Raw genomic sequence first — 21534 nt, 5'->3', positions numbered from 1 at the left:
GTCTAGGCCGGGGTGGGGGAAGCAGTTGCATAAAAGACCCCCAGATGATAGAGGGACGTGTAGAAAGAGGTGCTGCTGAAGAATCGGGACAGCTGCACGGGAGATCAGGAGTCCCATTTAGATGGGGCGGTGGAGGAAGGCCGCTCAGAAGGTGACATTGAGCTGCTGTGATGGCAGGGAGAAGGTAAGTGGTCCAGCGCATCCCATCTGTGTCCTAAGGGCGAAGTACGGGAGGTAGGGAGAGCCATTGGGACTTGCCAGATGCCCTCTTCCCCACATGGTTCCTGTCACAACCAGGTTATCATGAGCCCTGGGGTTGACAGATGCACACTACTGCCCTGAACTGCCTGCATGGCCACGGAATTTAACGTTTAGCTACTGTGGATCGAGCACGTGCGATACCTGTGCTGACCAGTGTGCCAGCCACTCGGCACCCGTCACGTACGCACCCACCTTCAGTGGGGATTGTTGTCCCCTTTCACGGGGGAGGAGCTGATCTGGAGAGGGGAGAAAGTGCACTTGAGACCCAGCAGCTTGTGAGTGGTGATAGTGGGATCTGTACCCGGTGTGTTTGCTGCCAGAACCCCGGTCCCCCTGCCTCTCAGACACTGAATGTCACCAGAGTGCTTGCTCGTGGAGCCAGCTTCCTGGCTCTCTGTCAAAGTTGGCGGGTGTCTGAAGCCTTGGGCTCGTGAGTTGCGAGCTGATCCAGAAGCACCCTGTGTGCTTCCCAGTGCCTCTCTAAGCACCCTTTCCCAAGCCGGCTTTGTAAATTCTGGAAATGCCGCCAAGACTCTACTGTCCTGTGTTAAAGCAGGAAGGTCGAATTTGTGTATCTGCCACCATACTGTTCATCTAGCATTCCCTCTTGTCTTTCGAGAGGGAAGGGAGGGCACACGTGGGGGTGGAGGGAGAGGGAGAGAGAATCTTTTTTTTTTTTAAAGATTTTATTTATTTATTTGACAGCGAGAGACACAGCGAGAGAGGAAACAGAAGCAGGGGGAGCTGGAGAGGGAGAAGCAGGCTTCCTGCCGAGCAGGGAGCCCGATGCAGGGCTCGATCACAGGACTCTGGGATCATGACCGGAGCCGAAGGCAGACGCTTAACAACCGAGCCACCCAGGCACCCCGGGAAAGAGAATCTTAAGCTGGCTCCTGCCGGGGCTCGATCTCACGACCCTGAGATCATGACCTGGCCAAAACCAAGAGTCAGAGGCTTAACCGACTGAGCCCCCCCAGCCGCCCCTAGCATTCTCTCTTCTGTGCTCCCAACTTCAGCCCTAACACTTGCCTGGCGGGAGCACATTTGTTAAAGTGCACACCTGGTTTCAAGAGTTGGTCTTGTTTACAAGCCTTTTTTTTTTTTTTTCCTCTTTCAGTAGAAGAATCCTGCTTTTCAAGTGAAATTTTATGTGGATTCCAATATATGGAACAAATAAAAAGCTGTTTGAAGGAGGAAATGAGCATGTGGCTCGTGACGGGTCTGGGAGCAACAGTAAAAACCACTGCCCTAGTCTCCGCCTGTGCTTCTAAGAAGCTGAGGTGGGATGGTTTCTTGGAGGTCGGCTCTGCTGCAGCCCTTGCTAAATGCCTGTTGGCCACGGCTACGGTGAAGCTCAGAACCTGTTGGATTTCCTGGAGTTTTCCATAAATGCATTTGTGAAGCATTCCGTGAAGTAGCTCCTAAGTGTCGGGCTTCGTGTTAGATGTTGCGTAACAGCATTAAAATTAACGTCCCCGCCCTCGGGGAGCTAAACCACGTTTGTTTCTGCTTTAAGTGCCTCAGATGTGTGTCTCTTCCTCCGCAGGACTGACCAGCCAAGCCTGCCAGGCGACACATCCGTCAACGGCCCCGTATGATGAGTGACCCCTGCTTGCTGCTGACTGAGGACCGCAGGCCGCCACCGCTCAGGGCCTCTGGAGACTTCACCTGGAGCCCGCCAGGCCGTCACTGCTGCACTCACTCTGCAAAGGATCAGGACCAGCAACCTTTATATTCTAGATTCTAAGACATTGTACAGAGAAATCCAGAAGTGTAAAAATATTGCACATTGACAAATACCAAGAATTTTTGCGTATGTTTATATTGTATTGTTCTAAATAATGGGTAGCCTGTGAAATACGATCGTGCCACCCATGTAATAATAGTAGTAATACTATAGTTAAAATGGCTGTAAGAATAGTTTTATAAAAGTGAATACACAGATCTATTGTATTTGAAACATAACTATTTGACAATTATTAGTGTGACCAAAGTATTAGGCAGTTTTCATACATTTTTCACCTTGTACAAAATTCTGAATTCATTTCTCTTCCAGGCTGGCAAGGAGTTGTAGGGTTGAAATGCCCTCTAAGTGTTATTTTGGTTGTTCTAACTTACAAACGTGATTTTGAATAAGAAATATTTGGTGTTCTTTTTATAACCAGGTTTTGATTGGTAACTGTTTTCTGTATTGTTTTAAACGGATCAAAAAATGTAAGTCTATTGGTAGAGATTAAGTATTTATTGCTACAACTTAGTTGATAAATTGATGTTACTGTAAAGCCATATGTTCTGTTGAAGTCTTGTTTGCTTGAAATGGTTCCTCCTACAGGTGAGACACTAGACTGTTTGGGGTGTACGTGGCTTGTGGTTTGAGTTACTTTGTTTCTCGTTTTTGTTTTTTTTGTTTTGTTTTGTTTTGGTAGTTCCTCTGCCTTTTAACCCATTCACCCAAATTTACCTTGTTAACAAGCATCACCAGTGACCATTTCTGAGCAGTTTGCATATTTAACAAACCTAAACCGTATCAGGCAGGCCAGTGGAAGAGTGCTCGCGCTGCAGGTGGATCAGAGCGCATTCGTTTTGCAGGCTAGTGTTTCCAGCTAGAAATCAGAACCTGGCACCTACGCATGGGGATTGTTCTCCTGTACCTTGTGAGGTTTCCACGCATAAATTCTAAGCCAGTGTGTTTTTTTTAGAACTGGTTTGTGTATATATATATAGTGATTATGGATACTAATTCAATGTAATTTATAATTTTCTATGTCAATATAAAAGTACATCACAGCCTTCTCAAACAGCTGAAGCAATATATCGTATATTGCCATATCGTCTGGGGAAAGGGTTAAATTTCTTCACCTTGCACTTTTAGATGCAGATCAGGTTTTCATTTCTGTAATAGAAAATGTTCACGTATTTTTACATCATTTGTTTGTCCTGACCAGTATTTAAAACCAAAAGGATATTCTGAATAATGGCCAACGATTTTTTTAGAACTAGCATCCCAAGCAGCGTGCCTAAACATTACATTGCATATGGAAATAAAAGAATCAAATGTTTAATGCCTTATTTCTCATTTACTTTTCCATTGTAAATGGTGTCGAAATCCTGTGTGGGGCTTCCCGCAGCAGACCCAGCACTTGAGGCCGGTGGAGTCAGCGGCACGCCCTGGGACGGACGGCAGGTGCCCCACTTGGCCTTTGCGCACCTCCTCAGGAACCTCTGTTGTGAGCTCCTCAGAAGAGACTGTCCTCGTGCGTTGTCCTCTGGAACCCAGCGCCGCCAGAGGACAGGGCTCCTTTCACGTGTCTCAAGGATGCGGACTCCGTGACACAGGGCCTTGGGGACCGCTGACGGCTAGCATGCTCTTACCCCGCCCGCTGGAGAGTCTCGCTGGCCACCGTCGGGGCTTGGCTCCAGGGCTGCCATGCTGCTGCCTCCATGCAGTTTGGATTTGGCTGGCTTCTCCATCCCACCCAAGGTAACACAGCATCTCGTGTCACCCCCCTACTGCTGACATCCGAGCACTTGAGGTTGTTCTTTGCAGTAGTGTTTTGTTTAGCTCATCTTACGTGGCAGGGAAAGGACATGAGGATGGAAAGAAGAAAGTCTGTTGCGGGTGCCAGCCCAAGGGCCAGGAGTAAAAGTACACTCTCATTTAGCCTCTACTTTAGTTTCTGTGTATTGGCCATACTGAATTGCGAGACTAATCGATGTCTACAATGCAGTACCTGTATTAAAAATAACTACAACTAAAATAAAGCCTGATTCCTTGTTTCTAGAAATCTTCTCTTGTACCTTGCTTGGGCTTTAACCAGACAAGGGGTGTGGGGGCACCATTGATCCTTTTTTTTTTTTAACTTTTTAATTTTTTATTTAAACTCAATTTAATTAACATAGTGTACTATTAGTTTCAGAAGTAGAGGTCAGTGATTCATCAGCATACGACACCCAGTGCTCATTACATCAAGTGCCCTCCTTAATGCCCGTGACCCAGTTACCCCAGCCCCCCACCCACCTCCCCTCCAGCAACCCTGTTTGTTTCCTAGAGTTAAGAGTCTCTTACGGATTGTCTGATTTTGTCTTATTTTTCCTTCTCTTCCCGTTTGTTCCTCTGTTTTCTTTCTTAGAGTCCACGTATGAGTGAAATCATCTGATACTGGTCTTTCTCTGACTGACTTATTTCGCTTAGCATAATCTCCTCTAGTTCTTCCGTGTCGTTGTGCGCACGTGTGTGTGTGTGTACACACCACTTCTTTATCCATTCATCTGTCGATGGACATCTGGGCTCTTTCCACAGTTTGGCTGTTGTGGACATTGCTGCTACAGCACATTGATTTCTAGGGGTCAGGGCTTCCTGATACAAGCTCTCAGGCGGTCTACCAGATCCCGAGTTCGGGGTATGCCGTCCCTGGGTCAGGGACTTGTCATGCCCACAGCTGTCATCCGAGCACCCGGAACCGTCCGTGTCTGACACACAGGTGCTCCTCTCGAGAACTGCCACTAGCTCTTGTCTTCCGATGGTTTATCTGCTCCTCGAGCTTCTCACCTGCTCCGTGGTTGCGCTTCTCCAATCTGCATTTCTTGGCCTCCGGCCCTACCAGTAACTCTTGGGTGGTAGGATTTCTCAGGTGTTCCAGAATGGTGTTTCACATATGGCGCTGCTTCACAGCTGCTCAGTTTTCGTGCTCCTTCCACCTGTTCACATCAACAAGTGTGGTTCCTGCTCCCCAGAGCCCGCCCGTCACCGGGGCCCTCTGTGCTGGTCCAGGCACCTGCCTGCACACCGGGCTCTGCAGCCCTCTCACTGGATGACCGAGAGCAGGGCTCCGGGGCCAGGGGCTCATGGTCACGTCCCACTTCACCCTCTCATGGGGGCTAACTTCTCTTTGTCTCAGCCGTTTTTCCTGCCACATGGGACTTGATAGGAACAAATGTACAAGCCTAAAAGTAGATAGAATAGTTCTTGCCTGTGGTAAGTGCTTAATAAATGTTAGTGTTAACCCTTCGCTCACTTCTCAGCCCCGTAATGTCACAGGCTAACCTTTCTAATCCTGGCTTTGAGCCTGCTGTTTTACTTAGAACTGCTGCCTCCTGAAAACTCAAGCACCTTCTCTCCGATCAGATGGCTCCAAGGTCCGCTGCGTCCCACGTGCCCGTTGGGCCCACCACGTGGGTTCACAAGCAGCTCTGCCCGTGTGTGCATATGCTGGGGTTGGCTGCTTTTGCGCTCCAGTGGCAGACTTGAGTTGCTTTGCTTGACTCCTCGCACACCCCGTGTTCGTTCTTTACCTTGATGCACTTTCCTCTCTGGATCCCTGTCCCATCCGTGTTCATCCCTTTTCAGTCATTAATTTTCAGCATTCAGCATAAGCTGGCTTCCTTTGTCCTCACCATCTCGACCAGCTACTCAGTACTTACCCCAAAACAGGTGACACAGTGCTGCCCTTGCAGTGATCCCCCCCGATCTGTTGTGCAGGCGTCAAAGGCGAGGACCCCCACGCCCGCAGTGCTGCACACTGCCTTAGTGAGGCACTTGGTTTGCTTCGGTTTTGATTTTCCTGTAGGATTCTCTTGTTCACATAAAACGGAGTTCTTACTCTATGCCGGGCTCTGTTCTCAGTGCTTATGTGCATTCACTTTACTTCACAGCGATTTTATGTGCAAGAAAACTGCTATCGTTTTACACACGCGCAAGTGCACAGAAGTGAACTGGTTTCTCCAAGGATGCCTAGAGTGATGGAGTTGTAAAGATTAAGTGTAACGCGTTTAAATATATAACAGAATAATGCTTGACTGTACACATGCACTTGATATTAGCTGTTACTATAGTACACTCCTGGTCAAAGCCTTTCGGTATTTTTCTCCTTAGAATTTGACAGTTTAATGTCAGAGTAGCGCATCGAATGGAGACTAGCTGCATGGAATGTTTGGTAGCCAGTCGAACAATAGAAATGTTAGTTGACAAAGACTGCTGAATACTGCTCAAAACCATTCTGAAGCAGATCGGTGCATGTGGGAGAATTAAATTTGTTGAGTCAGCCAACAGGAGTAGAGACCTGTGGGTGACTTCTGGGACTGCCCCCACTTGCTACTGGACCTGACCCCCGATTGGCTGTTCTCATGATCCACCGGCAGAGTTGAGTTGTTGCAACAGAGACCATGGGCCTGCAAACCCCAGGATACTGACTGTAGGCCCTTTATAGAGAAAAGTTGCCAGCCCCTGAAATAGATCAAGGAAATAGAATCTGCAAATGAAACCACAAATGCACAGTCGGTTGGCTCTCAGCAGCATTTGCTAAGGCAGCATGAGGAAAGTCTTGGCAGCCTGTAACCAGTGACTGGGTATTTGTATGGGAAGAAATGAACGTTGACTACTACTGTCCACCTTATACAAAAACTAATCCAAAATAGGTTACAGGTCTAAATATAAGCACTTCAGCTTCTATAAGAAAAGAGAAATATCTGAACCGCTTTGGAATGGGCAAAGTTTTCTTGGGACACAAAGCACAAGTCACAGAAGAAAACACAGTGGGCTTTTACCCCAATGAAGTTTTTCTGCTTTTCAGAATGAACAGGTAAGCCCTGGACTGCCACGAAGAAAATAATCTGTGTGCCCTGACAAAGGACTCCTACCCTGAAGATAGAAAAATGCAAATAAAAAATAAGATGGAAAACCCAGTTTAGCAAATGGGCAACAGAGTTGAACAGATCATCACAAAGAAGGTACACAAGTGGCCAAGAAGAACACGAAAAGTTGTTCAGAGTCACTAGTCATCCAGGAATGCAAATTAAAACCACAAAAAGATACACATTTCCCATCTGATAGAATGGCTAAGATTTAAAAAACCTGACAATACCAAGTATGACGAGAATGTAGAGCAACTAGGACTCATTGCTGTCTAAAATAACGCATCCAATGTGGAAATCGGTTGGGCAAGTTTCCAATTTTTTAAATTGGGGATACTTCTGCCTTAGGACTCGGCAATTCTACTAGATATTCACCCAGGAGAAATATATGTCCACAAAAGATACTCAAGCAGGTTTATTGTTGCTTTATTCGTAATGACAAAAGATTAAGAAAACAGGTCCAACAGCAGGAAAATGGATTAGCAGGTTATGGCATATTAATACAATAGAATATCACTCAGCAATAAATAGGAATGAACTATGATAAATGCAACGTATTGTTATCAATCTTGAAAATGTCAAGGGAAAGGAGCAAGAACATAGAAGTAAGCGTGCTTTTTATGAAGCTCTAGAACTGGTCAGACTGACTGACAGTGCAAGAAATCAGAACACGGTTTGCTCCTGAAGGGGAAGGGAGGGATTGGCTGAAAGGGGCCCAAGGAAACTTTCTGGATAATGGAAATCAGCACCTTGTGTGATGGAGGTTACATGAGTGTAGACATTTGTCAAAACTCACTGAATTCAACACCTAAAATCTATGCACTTTATTACATGTAATTTATACCTTAAACTTTTTCTAAGATAAGGAAAAGGAGCAAAAAGTAAAGCAAACACTAAACATGGTTAGGGAGGACACATTGCCCATGTCACGTGGTGACCAGGGAATTGCCTTTCCTCCCCAGCACAGGAGAAGAGGCCAGATCTTGGTGGATTTGAGAAGAGGATCTGAGCATGCTTGGGTTAGTGTTTTCTGGAATCCAGCCTGGATTTGTGTGGGATGATACGTTCTGGATTGCCCCTTTCCGTGCAATCGCCTTTCTGTCCTTGCGGAGGGGGAGGTTTGCATTTGTTCAGCGCTGCCTGTGCCTGGCGGGTAGATGTCTCTAACCCAAGGGTCAAATGTTAGGAAACACCCAAACCATGTCCTTCAAAACAGGCTCATTAATAAAACGAATGTTTTGAATCCACGTGTTTGCTGTGTCTTCTCTCTGAAGGTTAGAGGGGGTAGGCGCTATTTATAATCTTCACTAAAACTGTACAACCAACCTTTTGTCGCAGGAAGAAACGTGAGGGAACAGTAGTTTGCAGTGAGGGAGAGGCATGAAGGTGAGGCCAGAACTGTCCCACCTCTGCTTCCCCTCCCTTGGGAGACGCCACACCCACGGCCGCCCGTAGCTTCATGGTTAAGTCTGATGGGTTAAAAGGACCAATGAATGAGTAACACTTGGGTAATTGCTATTTCTCCCGACCTCATATTTCTCCGTGGGATCTTAGTGCTACTCTGACACTCCTAGTCTCTCTTTAATCCCCCTCTTAGGGGAGGGGAGAGTGATTTATTTAATTTGGAAAGGATCTGCATTTTTGGTTCAATGCCTTAAGTGCTTTTTCTCACATTTGCGGCCCTACCGAGGAGTACGTTCTAGTCTTATCTGTGTATAAGCTGTCCCTCTGGACAAGACCTGTGGTTGTCCAGCTCTGCAAGTAGTTAGGCAAGTGATTCTACATCAGGAGTGAAGTATTTACAAGCCCATTTGGCCACACGTCTCAAGCTGGTCTTCCTTTTCTTTTTTCTTAATAAAGATTGTATTCATTTATTTGAGAGAGTGCTTGAGCGAGAGTGCACAGCAGGGGGAGCAACAGAGGGAGAGGGAGAAGCAGACTCCGCACTGAGCAGGGAGCCCAGTGCGGGGCTCGATCCCAGGACCCCGAGACCTTGACCTGAGCCCAAGGCAGCCGTTTGACTGAGCCACCCAGGCACCCCTCAAGCTGGACTTTCTAACCAGGTGTTCTTCATTAGTCTTCCACGTTATAATTCTCACCTATTTCTGAACTTCCAGGTTCTTCCCAAACAAAAATAAGAAAAGGATATAAGTTGTTACATCGATCTAGATTCTCTTTTTAAAAGACAGATGGTCAGACGGGTTGAAAATAAAACCAGCAATATGTTATTTATATGAAAGTCATAAAAGTGACAAAAGCTGAAAATAAAAAGTAGAGGAAAATGCAAACAAAAGACAATTTCAAGCAAAGTGGGATTTAAAGTTAAAACTGTTGGGTAGGGTTAAGGGACTGTGCATCAAACCGTAAATACAGCAGCTAAGCAATTACTAGAAATGCAAGGAAAGGGACTTCTATTTTCAGCTATCGGAGTGATTTTTATCAGTTTAAACATCCTGCAGACAGCAACAAAACCTCTAAAATCTCGCTGTTTGAAGGCAGTGAGTGGAGAGATAGGCTGCATGTGCTCAAAGGGCCAGGGTCCTGGAAAGAAAGGAAACGCATCCAAGTAAACCTGACATTCCATGCCACTTTCCACCTTGCGGAGTTTGCTGCTTAAGTAGCATGAGGCGCAGCAGAAAGCAGAGGCTCAGAGCTTTCAGCACTTACAGGGCTGGGAATACAAAAATTGGAGTGAAGGGCTATGAAGGAGGCCAAGGTTGAAGGCACAAGATCTTGGAGAAAAGAAACATAAGTGAGGCTGACATTCACTACTTACCTCTCAAGGCCTTTGATGATTCCTAAGCTATGCAGGGAGAGACGCTAAAAAGCCAAGCAGAAAACGGCAGCTAAGAAACTAAGAGGCTAAAAAGAGTCTAGGCAGCTCAATATTGGGGAGGCAGAAATTGGAGTTTAGGGACTTCAAAGGAGGAGGGACTCATAAGCATGTTGAAACCACTGAAGAACAACACTCCAGGAGTAAGGGGACAGCAGAGACAGAGCAGTCTTATCTACTGGGAGAAACAAATCCCCTCACAAGGACAACTGAACCATCCAAAAAGCTGCTACCATTTTCCATACACAGTGTTAGCATTGAATAAAAACTTGGATGTGCTGGAAGACAACACATGCCAAGTGATTGAAAATTGGAGAAAGCAGGTGATCCAGATCTTGGAGATTTTAGATTTTAAACTATTAATATATTCAAGACAATAGGTGTGCAGCTGAAGAATTTTACCAAAGAAATTATCTATTACAAAAAAAGAAAATCAAATGGAAATTCTAAAACTGAAAGGTACAGTAATTGGAATTAGGAACCCCATAAATGAATTTAAAAGCAGATTGGACAAAGCAGAAGATAAGATTTAGGAACTTATGATAGGCCTGTAGAAAACATGAAGACAAGTGTGGAGAGGAAAAGGATGGAAAATCCAGAAAAGCACCTAAGAGAAATAGAGGAACAGCAAAAACATAACATACATGTATTTGGAGTCCCAGAAAGCAAAGGGGAAAAGAATGGGGTGGAAGAAATACCAAGACTTTTCCAAAATTAACCAAAAGACATAAAGCTTTACATTCAATAAACTCTCCGGATGCCAAGGAGGATAAATGCAAAGAGAACCACAACTAGCAACGTCATGGCGACGCTACCAAACCCCAGAGAAAAAGACATTGTCTTCACTTTTTATTTATTTGAGAGAGAGAACGAGAGACAGCATGAGAGGGAGGAGGGTCAGAGGGAGAAGCAGACTCCCTGCCGAGCAGGGAGCCCGATGTGGGACTCGATCCTGGGACTCCAGGATCATGACCTGAGCCGAAGGCAGTCGCTTAACCAACTGAGCCACCCAGGCACCCAAGACATTGTCTTCAATAGACACGTTACTTTCAATGTAACTGATGAAAGCAAGAAGGTGTGGAGAGTGACATTTTATGCGCTGAGAGAAGTGCCAACCTAGAACTCTATGCTTAGCAAATTATCCTCCAAAATGAAAGCAAAATAAAAACATTTTCAGAAAAACAGAAACTTGAGAGATTTCAACACCAACAGAGCTGCATTAAAAGGAGTGTTCCCAGTAGAAGGAAATCCTCCCAGCTGGAGGTGAGAACACCAGGAAGGGAAATAAGTGGTGAAAAGAAATGAATGTGTCTGTGTCATGGGGGGATGAAATATACTTGGATTAATATAGTGTTGGGACAACTGGATATCTACCTGCAAGAATGAAATTGAACTCTCACCTTACGCCATACACAAAAATAAACTCGAAAACAGATAAAAGATTTCAATGTTAAGACCTGCAGTCGTTAAAGTCCTAGAAGAAAACACAGGGTTAAAGTTTCATGACATTGGTCTTGGCAATGGTTTCATGGAGAGGACACCAAAAGTACGGGCAACAAGAACAAAAATTACAAATGGGATTACATCAGACTGAAAAGCTTCTGCGCAGCAAAAGGAACAACAAAATGAAAAAGCATCTAGGAATGGGAGGAAGTGTTCACAAACCATATATCTGATAAGGGGTTACTCTCTGAAATGTATAGGAACTCCTCCTACAACTCAGTAGTAGAGAGAGCTAATAACCTGATTAAGAAATAGCCAAAGGACTTGAATACACATTTCTCCAAAGGCAACATGCAAATAGGTGTATGAAAAAAATGTTGACCATCACTCATCATCAGGGAAATGCCAATCAAAACCACAACGAGATACCAAGATGGCTCTCATAAAAAAAAGGAAAAAATCAAAGGACAACTGTTGGAGAGGATGTGGAGAAACTGGAACCCTCACACATTGTTTGCAGGAATGCAAAATGGTGCAGCTACTATGGAAAACCATATGGAGGTTGCTCGAAAACGAAAAACTAGAACTATCATATCATCCATCAATCTCACATCAGGGTATTTATCCAAAAAAATTGAAATTAGGATCTCAAAGAGATATTAGTGCTCTCATGTTCATGGCAACATTAGTCACAGTAGCCAATATGTGGAAGTAACAGATGTCCATTGACAGGTGAATGGATAAAGAAAATATGGCATATACGTACATTGGAATACTATTCAGCCTGTTAAAACAAGGAAATTCTGCAATCTAGGACAACATGGATGAACCTCAAGGACATTATACTAAATGAAATAAGCTGGTCACAGAAAGATACATATTGTGTGATTCCTCTTAGATAAGGTGGTGAAAATAGATTTATAGGATCAAACAGTGGGATGGTTGCCAGGGGCTGCAGGAGGTACTTATCAATGGGCATGTTTCAGTTAAGCAAGATGACTAAGCTCTAGAGATGTGTACAACATTGTACCTTTGATCAACAATAATTATTCTGCACCTAGAAGTGTGTTAGAAGCTTAGGTCTCATATTAAGCGTTCTTACCACAATTCAAAAAATGTTTTCAATCAAGAAATGTCTAATTTCACTAGTAAAGAACTTCACATTTTTAAACAAGAGATAGATGACTACAACACAGAAGGCGGAAGAAGGTACACAGTTTGCCTTTCAAAGTCCTGGCATTATCTATTTAGTGTTGAAAATACTCATTATCCTCTGATAAAGATGCAGGCTGTACTCTCTAGGGTCACCACCAACAAACAAACAAACAAACAAACAAAACACAAGTGTAACTAGAAGTTATGAGAGGAGGGGCGCTGGGTGGCTCAGTTAGTTAAGCATCTGCCTTTGGCTCAGGTCATGATCTCTGGGTCCTGGGATTGAGTCCCACGTCGGGCTCTCTGCTCAGTGGGGAGTTGCTTCTCTTCCCTCTGCCCCTCCCCCAGCTTGTGCTCCCCTGCCTCAAATAAATGAATAAAATCTTTTTTTTTTAAAAGTTACTAGAGTAAAATAGAATTACACTTGATTATACCAGGCATAGAGATGTGCTGCTCCGCTCCCCTTTGAAAGGATTTGATGTTCTTTAAGGAAAGGGACCAGATGACGTCCTGCAGCAAACAGCTCCTTCACGGCCTGCCTCACCTTTCTCTCCTCAGCCCTACTCTACTGACCCTCAGCCCAGGTGGTGGTACCAGGTCCTAGCCTTCTCTGCTGAAGGACCTCTCTAAACAACAATCTTTGTCCCAGGGCTCCGGCTCCCCACTGGTGGAAATAGACCCCATCCAACCTAACTTCATCCTTTTTCCTTTGCTGGTCAGTAGGCCCTTTGTATTCCTAACTCTATCTCGGTGTCTGCTTCCTGGAGAACCCAACAGTCAACAGCAAGAATGGTCCAGGAAAGAAGGTGGTGAGATGGAGATTAGGGACCGGCTCACCCCTGGCCTGGCTGGGGAGCATGGACCAGTGGGGTCTTGAAAGAACGAGCTGGTGCGGGAAATGCACTCACAGAGTGATGACAGGCACTGGAAATGTGCAGAGCGGTGGGAGTGGGACTCTAAGGATCGTGGAAACAGGTAGGTGTTACGAAGCTGCAATGAGACCCCTCAGCTAGATAATGAGAAGTGGGGACAATTAACAAGCTACATGTGAGAGCCAGGGCTTTTTAGCAGCTTACAGAGCCTTTCATCTCACACAGTGGGAGGTGAGCCAAAGCCGAATTCAGAATGGCTGCACTTGAGATGGTTGAATGTTGGTGGAGGCAGATCTTTTGTGCCAATATCAGGAAAATCTACGATCCTGATGCATGAATGAGGACACCTTGGTGGATGCCTATGGAGAATTTGACCCCTCAAACTTTTCTGAGTCTGTAGAAGTGGCCCACCCTTCCCCATATGTAAAGAAAACACAGAGGTATTTCTCCCCAGGGCATCAGGTGCCTCCTGCAGGAGCTACAGCATTTCCTCTCCTGGCTGCCAAGGCTCAGGCCTGGGTTAAGATGCAGCATAACCCACATAGCGCCCCACTGGGCCTGATGACACAGGAGGCTGGCAGGGACTGAGGAGCTATCCACGAGACTGGATTCTGAGGGTCATGTGAGGGAATCAGAACATAAGACTAGATAAGGGAGCATTTATTGACTTGAGGGCACCCTTTTGGGATCCAAAGTTTCACACCCTGTCAAGAGCCCCTGCAGAGGGTATAAGCTTTCTTAGAAGCCTATCAAAAGCAAGGACCCACGCTGAGAAATGGACCTGAATTGGAATGCCTGAGTTGCCATGCATATGGCAGAGAAAGGCTTGTGAACATGGGTATGCTGGAATCCACATGGTTCCAGGAAGGCCCAGAGATCACACCATTCAGCACAGCCAGGAAGGTACTGGCTGATGACAAGGTCCTTGGCTCCATGACGGCTATGAGATGTGAGGGCCCCAAAGCAATGAAGGTCAGGTGGTAGCACTTAACCACCAGAAGCCAGGGGATTGCAATTACCACAGCAACTGACAAGGTCAAGGGATGGCCTTGAAAGACAACAGCAAGGGAAATCTTCCCAACGGGGTGGCGCTGCCCATTTACTTTGTGCAGAAGAAGTAGCCCGAGGTTAGAATATACATAGACTCATGGTCAATGCCAAATGGCCTGTCTGGCTGGTTTAGGACCTAGAAGGAGGAAAATTGAATGATCCGAGATATGAAGGTATGGAGTAGAGGCATGCTATGGGCTTTTGGGAGTGGACACAAAGTGTGAAGATCTTTGGATCACATAGTACTGCCCAGCATCTTCAGTGGAAAGGGCACTGAACAATCAAGCAGAAAAAATAACTCAACCGGTTGATGTTAGCCATCATTAGCAGCCATACCAGCACCGAGATGATGGGCACAGGAATGAAGTGGCCACAGCAGCAGAGATGGGGGACATGCATGGACCCAGCAGTGTGGACTCCTACTTTCCAAGGCTGACCTAGCGACTTCTCCATTTGAATGTCCAACCTGCTAACAACAGGAGACCAACCAGCCACTTGGTGGCAAGTTGACAACATTGGGCCAGTTGTGTGCACAAAAATAGATACCTCTTCTGGGTGTGGTTTGACTTTCCAGGCTCCAGAGCCTCAGCCAGAGCCACTCTCCAAGGGCTTATGGAATGGCTGACCTATAGGCATAGATTCTCATGACATAGCTTCTGACCAGGGAACCCACTTTATAGTGAAAGAGAGGGCGCCTGGGTGGCTCAGATGGTTAAGCGTCTGCCTTCGGCTCAGGTCATGATCTCAGGGTCCTGGGATCGAGTCCCGCATTGGGCTCCTTGCTTAGCAGGGAGCCTGCTTCTCCCTCTGCCTGCCACTCCCCCTGCTTGTACTCTCCCTCTCTCTCTGGCAAATAAATAAATAAATAAATAAATAAATAAATAAATAAATAAAATCTTTAAAAAAATATATAGTGAAGGAGATGTGGGAATGCGCCCATGTCCATGAGACCCACCAGTTGCATCTTCCATTCAGAAGCTATCAAACTGGTAGAATGTTGGAATAGCCTCCTGAATGGACAACCAAAGCACAAACTTGGAGGCGTAGCCCATCAGGATGGGACACCATCATCCAGGACTTGGCATACACATTGAATCAAAGATCTTAAATATGGCACAGTATCCTCAATAGGAAGAATACATTGTTCTGGGAACCAAGAGGTGGAAGCAGGAGTGGCTCATTTGGCATCACTCCCAGTGACCCACAGGCGACTTTGTGCTTTTCATCTCCACAACTCTTGGCTCTACAGGTTTAGAGGTTCTTGGCCCCAAAGGGGGGTGTTCGCTTGCCAGGGGATAGACTAAGTGTCCCTCTAAATGACAAGCTACTGCTTCTGTCTGGGCACTTTGGGCTGCTTCTGACCCAAGACCAGCAGACTGTAAAAGAAGTCACCATCTTGAGAAGGATAAATCGCTCTGAATAGCAGGAGGAGGTGGGGCTATTGTTGCCAAGGTGAGCAGGGTAGAATATGTGTGGAATTCCGGTACCCCACGATAACACTCCTCAGCACTCCCTCTTCCCACTCAGACTGCGAACAGGTGTGAGCAGCAAACTAGCCCAAGAAGGGCATGGTTACCAGGGACTCACAATCGTCAGGAAACAGGGTTTGGATCAGGGCACCAGAGAAGCTTGAGGCCAACAGGTTGTAGTTGAGTGCAGGGAATTTAGAATGGATAGTGGAGGAAGGAGATGCTTAGGGACCATGGTGGCCCCAAGACTACGGCAATGGTCAAGCTATAATTCATCCTACTAACTTCCTCTTCTAAGTTTCCCCACACAGAGAGGCCCTGGAGGGGTTGTTTCCTACACATGTGTGAGAAAGTGGATCCATGCGGCACAAGGAGTGGTCAGTGACAGAAACAGAGCTGAGTCAGCTCCCTCTTCAAGAAAGTATGATCTGGGGGCGCCTGGGTGGCTCAGGTGGTTAAGTGACTGCCTTCAGCTCAGATCATGGTCCTGGAGTCCCGGGATCGAGTCCCACATCGGGCTCCCTGCTCGGCAGGGAGTCTGCTTCTCCCTCTGACCCTCCCCCCTCTCATGTGCTCTCTCTCTCTCTCTCTCATTCTCTCTCAAATAAATTAAAAAAAGATCTTTAAGAAAGTATGATCTGCTGACCAACTGTGGGAAATGTGGTTGGGTGGCAGGCCTCAGCTTTAGAGTGGGGCCAATGATGGAGCGAGGGTCACATTTGTATTCGTGTGCTCCCCTACCCTCCACTGAGGCCCACGATGAATGAGACAGTGGTGTAGGAGCTCAGCCACTTCAGTCCAACGTGAAACTGTCCTATTGGGCAATGTTAAAAAAGTCTTTTTATTGAAGTATGATTGATATGTTATATTGGTTTCAGGTATGCAGCGTAATGATTCAATATTTGTAATACTGGGCAATCTTTGCTCTGAAATGCCTCGTTGGGCTGGGGGGCCACTTATCAGATCTGAATCACGGTCTACCAGCCCCCTTGCTTTCGCAGAGTTAGTCCCGACAAACCTCTGTCACTGTCACTTCACTGCAGCCTTCTGCTTCTCATCAAAGTTAATTGATGCATTGAAGAGGGAAAACAAAAACAAAAAACAGAAAGAACAAGTATATTTATGTACTAAATGATATATGAGATTTACATCAAAATAATGGATGTTGTCAAGAGAAGTGGGTGGAAGGAACAAATGAAATAAAATGAAATACATTGAAAAAAAAAGAACAAAGGAGATACAGTGGATGGTAGATTTAAATCCAAATATGCTTGGTTTAATGTAAATGGACTCAATGCCCCAGTGAAAAAACAGATATTGTTTGATTGAATAAAAAATACTAAATTCAATTGCATGCTACTTATAAGAGACACCCAGGGAACACTGGATGCTATGGCATTTTAGATAGCTTTAAAAAATTATCTGAACAGGGCACCTGGGTGGCTCAGTCGTTAAGCGTCTGCCTTCAGCTCAGGTCATGGTTCCAGGGTCCTGGGATTGAGTCCCGCATTGGGCTCCCTGCTCTGTGGGAGGCCTGCTTCTCCCTTTTCCACTCCCCCTGCTTGTGTCCCCTCTCTCGCTGTGTCTCTCTCCGTCGAATAAATGAATAAAATCTTTTTAAAAAAAATTATCTGAACATCTAGTCAAATTGACACAGTACGTTTGACACAAGATAAACAGTACCTTAGACAGAGTTGAGATGTTGAAAACAAGACACTGAAAAGGCATTGCTGGACCCAGAAGGAAGGCAAACATCTCTCGAGACCAGAAACAGAGCAGATGGGAATTGGAGAGAAGGGCAGTGGCCCCAGGATTTCCAGAGCTGCTATTGGCAGAGCTCCGTGCAGAGGGGAGGCTGACGCCAGGGCTGGAGCGGGCTTACTCACTCATGAAACAGCAGAAGAAGGGACTCCACCCTCTGCTTGGGGCTCCAGCTTTGACAGAGCAGTTGCCACCGGGGACCAGAAGGCACATGTTGGAGACCTGAGAGGAGACCTACCTGCTCCACCTTGGGGATGACATCCAGAATCTTCTAGGGTCGCCTAGACAGGGCAGGCACCAAGCACCATCACAGGAGATGGTTGGAGCCGGGGGAGACAACCATAAAACCATCAGAACAGGGAACACAGAGGGAGAAAAAAAAAAATCATGCCACTTACAAACCAAAATTTCAAAAGACATGCAGAATTCTCATGTTAACACAAAGTTATCCAACTCAACATTTAGAATCCATTTCAGATGAAATTGATTTTGTAGAAAGACAGAAATAAGTATGCTTAGGAGACTCAAGGACAGAAGTGAAGATACTCCGCCCCACCCAAAGAAACTGAATTACAAACAAAACGAGCAGAAGAGGAGGCAGATAAGGAGCTAATTAGAAAGAAATCTTGGAAATGACAACTATGTTCTTTGACATATTTAAAAACCCTCAATAGGATAAACTGCAAACTCTAGGTAGGTGGAGCGCTGATGAATTGGAAGATGGTACCAAGAGATTCCACCCGCGCCTTGTGTGAAGAGAGAAGTGCTATGAGAGCTGCCAGGAGGCTCGGAGGATCGCCCCACATGCTGTAACGTGGTCTCAGGAGAGTTTTAGAAGGTTGTGGAGAAGTGGTACCTGAAGAAATACGAGCAAACGTTAGCTGGCGATTTTCCAGGGTTAGAAAAGACATGATTGTTCAGATTGAACTTGTGTTTTGGATGCTACGCAGGATAAAGGACAATTCCACAGCCTTTGCTCAGCTGACTCAAAGGGATGTCTAGAGGATATCATTGAGGCAAAATGGTATTTTCCAGAAAGTATACAAAATGCAGTCTCATTAAAGGGAATATGAATGACCAAAAGAAAACACGTATGGGATGATTATATGACTGTGTGACCATGGGGGAAGCACAGAAGAATACACCATGTGATACACCACCTTAATAGAACAAAGGATAAAAGTCATATGATCATAGATGCAGAAAAAGCATTTGACAAAATTCAACATTTTTCATGATAAAAAACTCTCAATAGGGGCACCTGGGTGGCTTAGTCGGTTAAGCTCCAATTCTTGATTTTGGCTCAGGTCATGATCTCAGGGTTGTAAGATCAAGCCCTGCATTGGACTCCATGCTGGACGTGGAGCCTGCTTGAGATTCTCTCTCTCCCTCTCCCTCTGCCCCTCCCCTTCCCCCCATCTCTATCTTTCTCTCTCTCTCAAAAAAAAAGCAAATACAAAAACCCAAAACTCTCAATAAACTGGGTACATAAAAGGAATGTACCCCAACATAATAAGGGCCATATATGACAAGATAGTGTTTTCATTTCCTTTGGATAAATACCCAGAAGTGGGATTACTAGATCATATGGTAGTTTTATTTTTAATTTTTTGAGGCACCGCCATGCTGGTTTGTTTTTTTACAGTGGCTGCACCAGTTTGCATTCCCACCAACAATGCCAGAGGGGTCCCCTCCCTCTACATGCTCGCCAACACTTATCCCTTATCTGTTTGGTAATAGCCATCTTAACAGGTGTGAGGTGGCATCTCACTGTGGATTTGGTTTGCATTTCCCTGGTGATGAGTGATGTTGAGCACTTTTTCGTGTCCTTCTTGGCCATTTGCATGTCTTTGGAAAAACGTCTGTTCGGGTCCTTTGCCCACTCTCTAAATGGATTTTTAATTTTTTTAATTTTATTTTTGCTATTGAGTTGTATGAGTTCCTTATACATGCTAGAGAGTAACCCCTTGTCAGATACACGGTCTGCAAATACTTTCTCCCATTTGTCAGTTGTCTTTTCATTTTGTTGATTGTTTCTTTGGCTGTGCAGAAGCTTTTTAGTCTGATGTAGTCCCGTTATTTATATTCGCTTTTGTTGTTGATGCTTCTGGTGTCCCATCAAAAAATTCTTGCCAAAATCAACGTCAAGGAGCCTTTTTTTCTGTTTTCTTCTAAGAGTTTTACACTCGGGTCTGACATTTAAGTCTATATTTCTAGACGTGGCAGAAGCATGTAAGACCCTCTGAATATTCAGTGCTCTCTCCTGCATTTCTAGCCCTTTGGCAAGAGTTAAGGCCATGGAACTTGCGTCTAAGTTTTCATGTCCATTTCAAGTTAATTTGTGTGAGCAATGTGAGATAGGGATCCAACTCCACTGTTTTGGGAGTTGATGCGTAGCATCCAAAACCTGAATATTCAGGTTTTCCAACACCGTTTATTGAAGAGATCTTCCCCATTGCATGTTCTTGGCTCCCTTGTCAAATATTTGTTGACTGTATATGCATGAATTTCCACCATTTATTTCAATCTATTTGTGTTTTTGTGTTTCAAATACATCTTTTGTATGTAGAATACTGTTGCTTTTTAAAAAAATCTCATCTGGCAGTATCTGCCTTTCGATTAGAGTGTTTAGTCCGGGAGTCGGCTAATTTCCTGTATTGATTAACGTTTTAGGCTTGTTGGGCCAGTCTCTATCATAACTACTTAACGCTGCCATGTGGCATAAAATCAGCCATAGACAATAAATGAATAAACGTGTGTGGCCGTGTTCCAACAACACTTTATTTATAAACATGGGCAGCGGGCATATTTGGCCTGCCAGCCACTGTTGGCTGAACTTTGGTTTTGTCCACTTATGTCCAAAGCAGTTACTGATATGATTAGATTTATTAACGTTACTCATTTTGTTTGTCTCACCTGTTTGTTTGTTTATTGTTGTTGTTCCTCTAGTCTTCCTCCAAAGATTTGAGCAGAGGCTCACCCCCCTGCAGCTCCCTTGTTGGGGAGGTCGATGCCTAATTTCCCGGCCGCTCTGCCAGTCCCATACTCTCTCCCCCCGCACCCCAAGCGGGTAAGGCTTCAGCCCTCTGCCACTCAGGCTGTGCATGTGTTGGGAGAACACACAGAGCCAGAAGAGTGGAAAACCCACACATACCCCCCAGTGCGGTTATGTCTTCAAGCTCCTTCTCCCATCTGCCTGCTTTTCTACTGAGCGCCCTCAGGCCTCTTGCTATGCGTGTGCAGTTGGTAGTCATCCAGGGATTTGGGCAGAGTTTCCACCCAGATTCTGCGCCTCACTCCCTCTGCAGCGGTCCTGTTCATTTCCAGCTCCTCTGCGAGCCCTGGACTCTAGACTCTGCCCGCCCTGAGCTGGGAAGATCGCGGCTTTCCAGCACCACAGCTGTGGGACTGGGGAGCGTGCCGAGTCCGGGGCCAGCCTCTTATGCCTGTATCAGTCTGTTTCCATCCGCTGAGGGCACTTCTCCAGAAAAGGGGGCCGCACCGAGAGGTTAACCACCAGCATTCTCAGCAGCCGGGGCCACCAGCCTGGGCGAGAGGATCCGGGCCTGGCACTGAGGGTAAGCTCCCACAGAGAGACTGCTTTCCACCTCTGCCTGGGAGGGGGGTTGGGGCCGATCTTCCAGGAATTAGATTCCTCCAAAGAACCCTGCTATGCACGCCCCATCACCCTCCTTTCTGCTCATCTCCTGACAAATTCTTCTTAAACCCGGAGGAAACCCATGATTTCTCTCTGGAGACTCAGGTCCGGAGGCTGCAGGGACCACCATGGAAAGCTTTATTTCAGAGGCTCTGGCTTACCAGCCTCATCTGTCCCGGGCACTTTTACCAATGTCCTTAGTCAGGAAGGAAATTAAGTACCAAGCTTTTGTTCTGCAGGACCAAGCCAGACCCTAGCCCTGTCCCCAGACCTTCTCCCTGTGAGGGTGGGGTGAGAAAACACCCCTGAGCGAGGCTTCCCGGAAGGGGATTTTAAGGACTTCCCTTTCATAGAATTTCTGGCGGTACAAAAATATATAATGATTTTGCTTTCTTTTCTTTT

The 21534-nt window shown here is 45.7% G+C and overlaps 1 protein-coding gene across 6 annotated transcripts in view; it reads left to right on the top strand.

The window, feature by feature from the left end:
- The window catches only part of PPP6R3 (protein phosphatase 6 regulatory subunit 3), a 141744-nt gene extending 137698 nt beyond the window's left edge, over positions 1-4046 (top strand). For all 6 annotated transcript variants that reach the window (XM_081797649.1, XM_081797648.1, XM_081797646.1 and 3 more), the window contains one exon: positions 1808-4046. In XM_081797649.1, the coding sequence (XP_081653775.1) occupies positions 1808-1859 (52 nt within the window). In that variant the 3' untranslated portion in view covers positions 1860-4046. The remainder of the gene's footprint in view (positions 1-1807) is intronic.
- Positions 4047-21534: the final 17488 nt, after the last annotated feature.

This window comes from Leptonychotes weddellii, chromosome 11 (genome assembly GCF_054177405.1).
Source record: "Leptonychotes weddellii isolate Sample4059 chromosome 11, ASM5417740v2, whole genome shotgun sequence".
NCBI classification, from domain to species: Eukaryota; Metazoa; Chordata; class Mammalia; order Carnivora; family Phocidae; genus Leptonychotes; species Leptonychotes weddellii.
This window is presented reverse-complemented; position numbering and strand designations above follow the sequence as displayed.